Source organism: Myotis davidii, unplaced genomic scaffold (genome assembly GCF_000327345.1).
Source record: "Myotis davidii unplaced genomic scaffold, ASM32734v1 scaffold189, whole genome shotgun sequence".
NCBI classification, from domain to species: Eukaryota; Metazoa; Chordata; class Mammalia; order Chiroptera; family Vespertilionidae; genus Myotis; species Myotis davidii.
In genome coordinates, this window is record NW_006383017.1 from 621,934 (window position 1) to 629,250 (window position 7,317).

At 58.0% G+C, this 7,317-nt stretch overlaps 1 protein-coding gene across 2 annotated transcripts in view; it reads right to left on the reverse strand.

The window, feature by feature from the left end:
- Nucleotides 1–5,776: 5,776 nt before the first annotated feature.
- FAM107A (family with sequence similarity 107 member A) overlaps nt 5,777–7,317 on the reverse strand; it is an 18,481-nt gene continuing 16,940 nt past the window's right edge. For both annotated transcript variants that reach the window (XM_006779130.2, XM_006779129.2), the window contains exon 4: nt 5,777–7,276. In XM_006779130.2, coding sequence (XP_006779193.1) covers nt 7,169–7,276 — 108 coding nt within the window. In that variant the 3' untranslated portion in view covers nt 5,777–7,168. The remainder of the gene's footprint in view (nt 7,277–7,317) is intronic.

Here is a 7,317-nt window from a genome sequence, read left to right on the forward strand (position 1 = left end):
CCCCCAGAGAGAGAGAGCTCGCGAGAGAGAGAGAGAGAGAGAGAGAGAGAGAGAGAGAGAGAGAGAGAGAGAACGAGAGCTTGATGCCTTGAGTTCTGGATCCAGCCATATCTGAGGCTTGACTTTATACTTTTGAAGTAGAAATTCCCTTTTCTTCTTAAATTCAGTTTGAGTTGGATTTCTTTTACTCGCCACCAAAAGAGTCTTGATTAGTACAGTTGATTTGTCAAAGTCTCAGGTATCTCCTGGGGATTTAAAATCTAGTAAAGACGACAATCTCCCTGGATTAATATGGACAATATCAATCCATCTTCCTGACTCACAGGACCACATCCATCTCCATCTTCACCCATTTGTTCCTATCAGTGTTTTAATGATTTTACTGGAATGAATTACGTATTGAGTTAAATTAGCATCCATGCCATTTACTTGTTCAAAACATCACCTGGAACATTACCCCTTTTCACGACAGGAACGCCGCGACTCCCGTGGCCTTGGTTTGGGTCTAGCGTTCGGAACCACCCGGATCTGGAAGGCTGAGCACAGGTTTGCTTCTTTCTCACGCCTCGTCTGCGGCGGGTGTGCCACAGCCCAGGACAACTGCCCTCACGGGGGGACTGGGCGAGCCAGGCTGCTCTGCCTTGTGGCGCCTTCACCTTAACTGGAAGCTCCTGCACGTGCTGCTGGGGAAGAGAGAGACGGAGGGTCCCCTGGGGCTTCTCAATGCCCCAGCCCAGAAGGGACCCTCATTCTCCTTCCTCCCTCATCCCACCGACCAGAACTAGTCACAGGGCCCAGCCGAAGGGGAAGGGCCAGGAAGCCGCCAAGGGAGCAGAGGAGGGTTGGGCCCAGGAAGCCACGGGGATGCTGGCCACACAGGCGCTCTCGGCCTCCTTGGGCTTGGAGAGGCCTCGGTGGATGAAAGCAGACAAGGAATTCTCAGGAGTCATTTTGAAACGGCAGGAGAAGGAGTAGATAGTATGGGGATGGAGAAGGGGTGGGGTGTGAGAAAGTATGGGACCGAGAGAAGGGCAGAGGGCCGGGGGCGACCAGCCATGAGAAAGGGATGGATGACCAGTGAGCTTAGGGGCTAAGAGGGATAACCAAGTGGAAACAGGGCGTGGAGGGGTCAGGTCCTGGCCGATGTGACAGAGTGAAACAACGGAGGACCGGGAAGATGATTAACTTGTATTGAGCGCTGGCCGTGCGCCTGGCTCTTGCCAAATATTGTGTTGGTTGACTGAGTCCTCCCGACAGCCAGTGGTGCTGGTGCGATCGGACCCTCATGCAGCACAAGAAGCTCAGAGATGTTAGGGAGCTTGTCCAAGGTCACCCATCTGGCGAGTGGCAGAGCCGCAACCCCCCACCCCCCGCCTCGCCCCAATCTGACATCCTGTGCCACCTGTGGAGATGTCCTTAAAGGGGAGACAGAAAGAGGGGGGAGGAACTGCCACCCCTTGAAATGTGCCAGGCCCTGGGCTAGGCACTCAATTCACTCACGTTCCAGGACCTGCCAGACACACGGAGGGGGCTCGATGCACGTGTCTCTCCATCTTGCTCCTTCCCGGACTTCTTGGGCCAAGGGCAGGCACGTGGACCCCTGCACCCCATTTGGCCCCTGTCTTTTGTCAAAGCTGCGAGGGAATGGAGCTGGGAGCCTCGCCCCTGGGGTTCACTCTGCAAGGTCGGTGTGGGCCAGGCCACCTGCTGGCTGGGAAGGAGGAAGGAGGGACGAGGGGGAAGGCTGCTGGGCCTGAGCACACGGGCAGATGGGAAAGCTGAAGTGTGGGCACTTTGCAAAACATCCTCCCACAGCCCCCACCGGCAAAGCTGCCAGGATAAATGTGCGGGCGGGCGGGCAGGTGGACAGGCGGACGGACTGACGGACATGGGCTCCCCTCTGGCTTCCAACACCTGCTGACTGTGTGCTTTGGGCAGGGGCTGTCCTCTCTAAACGCTGGATCTTTCACCTGTAAAATAGAGGCAAGGACAGTCCTGGGGGCGAAAATGAGAGAGTTCATATATTCAGCCCAGCCCCCGGGCAAGACACTCAGGGTTCAGTAGACACAGATATCGTTGCCTGCATCACACTAGTAGGTCCGGAAAATGGGGCCCAGCAAGTTGGCCGGCTTGTGACACATACTGACTGGCTGAGCTGGGGGTGGACTCCAGGCCTGGGCACAGAACTAGCCCTCCCCCAGGGCAAGCCAAGTGAGGTCAGGCACCCAAAAGGGAGAGTTAGGTGCCCGGTCCCATGGGAAGCCTTTCCTTGGAGAGGGGTGGGGAGCCCCACTGGGTTGGCTGTTGCCCAGGAGGGTTGCCAGGGCCCCTGACTGGGCAGTTCTTTCTGGGGAGCAGATGGGCACACGGACTGAGAGGGCCGGCTTTGGAAAACAAGCCAGCCCCGCGTCCTCTCTGGGTGAGCGCCAGCGACCCTCAACTCAGATAGCTGCCACAGGCTGAGATGTGGGCAGTTCATCCCGGAAGCATGAGGATCTGTTCTCGTGAAGCCAGGAAAGGGGCGCCTTAAGGCAAGGCCCTGGGGAGCAAGGGGTGGGGCGTTGGTGGGTCTTTGGGGGGCAGACACATCAAATCCTTTAGGCACTGCTCGCCGTAGGTCCAGTCCTGCAGGGGGCAAGAGTGGCACATGATGGTAGATTCGGGCCTGTTGGCTGTACTCAGAGACTGCCGGCCTCGAGGGTTGGGGGTGCCATTAGGGGTGGGGCCATGGCAGTGTGCAGACGGTCCTCACCCCAGGATTCATGTCGGTCTAGTTGGCCTCAGTCTGTTTTTATAGGTGGAGGTGAATCCCTTAAGCTGAGATGGACAAATCACACTCGGAAGGTGAAACAGGTTCTCGGATCTCGTGGCCAAAGGTCAGGATGGCACAGGGGCCTCCGGTGAGCGTCTAAGAGCCAGGCCCGCGTCCACAGGGAAAGGCAGGCTGTGCCGACAGCTGGCTCGGCGTGAGCCTCCCCTCCCCAGGCGTTGCTCTGTGACTGCTCGCAGGTCCCTTCATTTAAATTGTCCTGAGCCTTGGTTTCTTCATCGGCAACGGGTGATGACGACACTGACTTGTCATGGTGGGGCATTGCTGGCCTCCATAAATGCAGTCATCTTTACTGACACCCATTCGCAACCTTTCTGAACACCTACTGTGTACAGAGCCCTGGGCTGGGACTGGTAAGAGTGAGCACCATCAGACAGGGACCCTGCCCTCATAGCCCAGGAATTATGTAATATTGAGTTTGGCGAGGCCCCAGGAGCACACACTGCAGAACAGGGGGTGGGGGAGGAGGCCCCTTTGCCCCCCCTCCCTCCAGGCTCTGTATTTGGTGCTGGTGCATCCTTGAAGAGGGTGCCCTCCAAACCCAAACCCAAACCCAAACCCAAACCCAAACCCAAACCCAGCTTGTGGTCCTGTGGGCGGGAGGGAATGTGGCCTCCGTGAGCACAGGGCTTGCTGCTTTGGCCTCCATTTGGGCAGGCCTGACGCTGGGGCTCCTTCTCCAAGGTCTCCAGCTCCATGTGGGTCCTGCGGGCACAAATGCCAGAGGGCCCGGTGTCCTGACAAAGGAAAGCTTCGGGACCAAGCTGACATCTCTGGGCAGGGTCAAAACTGTGGAGGCAGGAGGCAGTGGGGGATGGGGATGGGAAGGGCTGGCCCTGGGAAGAGGCTCCGGGAGGGAAGAAAGGGATTCGCAATGATTCAACAAACATTTATGGAGCACCTGCTGGGTGCCCTGTGCCCTATTTGGCCCATGGCCTTTTCTCAAAGCCGGAAGTGGAATGATCTGTGATTCTGGTCCCTGGAGCCACTTTGCCAGGTTTACCTGAGCCGAGCCACCTGCTGGCCAAGGTGGGGGGGAGGGTAGGGGGGAGGCCATTGGGGAATCAGCAGTGAACAAGACAGACTAGTCTCTGTCCTCACGGTGCTGACATTATTGTTAGGAGAGACACTCGATCAGCAAGTGAGACACATAACGTTAGATGGTGATAAATGGTGAGGAGGGAAAACAAGGCAGGGGGGAGGGGGAAGGGAATGTGTGGATGTTGAGGTTTTAGATGGAGTGACCGAGGAGGACATTGTTTAGCAAGAGCAGGCTGCGTGGCTCCCCGGGGGAAGGGCACTACTGGCCAGGGACTAGCAGGTGGAAAGGCACTGAGGTGGGGCATGCTTGGTGGGTATGAGGAGTCCAGGCTGGAGAGCTGCGTGAGTGAGGGGGGGGCAGGGGGGAAACAGGCCACAGGTGAAGAGGGAGTGGACATGGGGCCTTCTCCGTCACGGGAAGGGCTCTACTGGGAGCCGTGGAGGGCTCTGCAGAGGAAGGGTAAGATCTGCCTTAGACTTTTAACAGGGTCATTTGGCCGCTCTGTCGAGAACAGACTGTGCGTAGGGCAGGGACAGAAACAGGGAGACCGGTTCAGAGGGGGCCACCCCAGTGTCCCAGATGTTTCATTTCCCACCGCACCCCCAGCACGCGGCCTGCTTCCCGGCACAGGGCAGGCACTCAGCAGATACTTGCTAGGACTGAATGGTGTGGGGATTCGTGGTGTCGATGCTCGGAGCCTGTAGGCCATGAGGAGGAAGTGTGGAAGGGCAGGCCCGGTACTGCTGCTGGGGGTCTGGACCCAACAGGTTTCTGGTGGGAAGAGGGAGCTGGGTCTGCATTCTAGTCTGCAGGTAGTTCTGGGCAGCAGGCTGGCTTTCTGTGTCAGGAATATTTTTGTCCACAAATAACAGAGACTGGCCACGATGGCTTAACCAAAGAGGGCTTTATTTCTCTTTACAAGAGTTCTGTAGGAGGAAGGTTGCAGGCATTGGCTTGGTCCAATGACGATAAGGTCAAAGTCTTTGAGATTCTCTTGGCCTTTTTCTCTTTGTAGCGAGAGGGCTGCTGCGGCTCCAGGCATCACATCCCCCATCAAGGCAGGAAGAAGCTGGGACCCATGTCTGTCTCTTTTATCAGAAGAGCATCAGCTTTCCCAGAAGTTCCTGTGACTTCCTCTTACATGTCACTGCCTATCCCTGGGCACGTGCTCACCCCAAGCTGCGAAGGGGCTGGAACAGGGAGGATCTGATGGTTCTCAACAGTGGAGGTGACTAGAGAGGCGTTGGGACTGACCACTGGGGAGTGAACAGGGGTGTCCCCCGGGCTCCACTGGGCCAGAGGGACTGGAGGTCCCTTCTACTTCTGGGGCCTTTGTCTCCGTGCCTTGCCGCCTCCCTGGAGCAGCCCTGGCAACACCTGAGTGAAATCTAAGGGGCCTATCTATTCCAGGCTAGACACCCCCTCCTGCTTCTCTTCCCATCTGAACAACACATCGGCCCGAGGTGGCTTCTCGGGGGGAGCAGCGGCCTTTATGAGGGAGGGTGGGTCTTGAGCATCCCCTCCCCTGGCAGACATTTAAACAGCGGTACCGCATCCTCGCGAGGACAGCCACTTCCGTGAGCCTTTTAGAGCTGGACTGCACACACACACACACACCCATGCAAACATGCGCACACACCCATGCACACCCATGCATGCACACACCCATGCACGCGCACACGCACACCCATGCACGCACGCGCGCACACCCATGCACACACGCAGCCTGTCGCTATCCACATTTCGGTTACCCTCAGAGCACACAGTCAGGAGTGAGACCGGGATGGCCTCTCTCCTGCAGGTCCCACCGTTGGCCAAGCATCCAGGGCATCGCCATGGCAGCTGTCTCTGGGTGCAAAGAAATGCTCCCCATAAATGGTGGGCTTACAAAGCCAGAGGCAGGGTTTGCTCTTCAGGGGAGAAAGCAACAGGCCTGGTTTATTCTTTAAGTCTTGAAAAATGGGAGCAAAAGGTGAAACCATTTGGTCTTGCGTGGGAGGGCTTTGGGGAGGCCGTGGGTGAGGTCCCTGGAGCTGCCCCGCGAGGGCAGGGGGCACAGAAGCCAAGGAGGGTGGGTCTCAGGTCCAGAGGCTGAAAATGGGGACTCACAGGGGCCAGGCCGCGAGGGTGGCAGTGGGGTCGGCAATCACTGTTTCTAGTTCCAGAAACCTATTGGAAACCACTGTGTACATGCTCTCCATGGGTTTTAGGTAAAAAAAAAAAAAAATGTATTTTTTGGCTAGAATTGCACCACAACAGTGCGGTGGAAATGCAGATTGGAGGTCCTGGACTGTGAGATGTCTGGTGAGAATCTGTCATAAATCTGGAACGACCGGCTAGGCTTTAAGTCTGCTCGGGCCTGGGGCCCTGGTTGGGCTGGACACAGAGAGCCCTGAAGGCTGCAGGGGAAGGGGGAACCCCAGGGCACAGGCCCGAGGGACTTGCGGGGGCAGGTTGGCTTCAGGGGTGACGTTTCCAATATTTAGCACCCCTGGCGCTCCGGCCTTGCTGCTCAGTGTGGCCCCAGAGCTTGATGGGAATGCAGACTCTCAGCCCCACCCCAGAGCTGCGGACGCAGAAGCCGGAATTTAACAAGACCCCAGTGAGTCGAAGGCAGGATGGAGCCTGGGCAGCATGCTGCAGACCTGGGAGCAGGAAGGCTGAAGCCCTGGCTGGGAGTGCTTACGAGCCTGAACCAGGGGACCGGGGAGAAGGGGGGTGGGGGAGGCTGGCAAACTCTAAGCAGTTGTCTTTGTTACCACCCTTCCCACCTGCCATGGTGGGAGCCACCAGGCCACCTGTGGGCTGCCCTGCCCTTCCTCACCAGGGACAACTGCACTTGAACCTTCTCCCCTTGGTTGGCTTTCAAGACAGGTGTCCTGAGATGCTCCGCTAGTTGCCTCACTCCTGGCTGCAGGTGAAACCGCGGGCAGGGAAGTTCTCTGAGACCTGCGAGTGGAGCTGCCCAGAGACTCAGGGTCCCATGGGGCCTGGGCAGAATGGAGGGCTGTCGGGCCAGGGAGGTGCCCTGTGAAAGTTTTCCCAGGTGGCTTCCTCTTGGGGCAGGAGGGGTGAGTGCTCAGAAGGAAACTCCTGTGAGCTTCGGGACCCCCAGCTCCTGGGGGTGCGGGGGAGGGATAGGCAGGGCCTCTGGGACAGCGCAGTTTACAGGAGCAAGCATGAACGCAGCAGATGTCCCCAAACCTGGGGCTCAGGGCTGCCAGATACAGAAGGGCTGGAGGAGGGTGTGGGGGCCGGGGGAGGGCTGCGGGGGGCCGGACCCCCCCCAGCCAGCTCTACAGCACCCGCTCTTCACTCGACAGCGTGGTGATTCTCCGTAGGTTCTCCCTGACTTTGATGAATTCCGGGGCATGGTCCTCTTCCTTTTCCGGTGGTTTTTCCAGCTGAAGGAGAGAGGGGAGGCGTGAGCTGGGTGGGGCGGGGG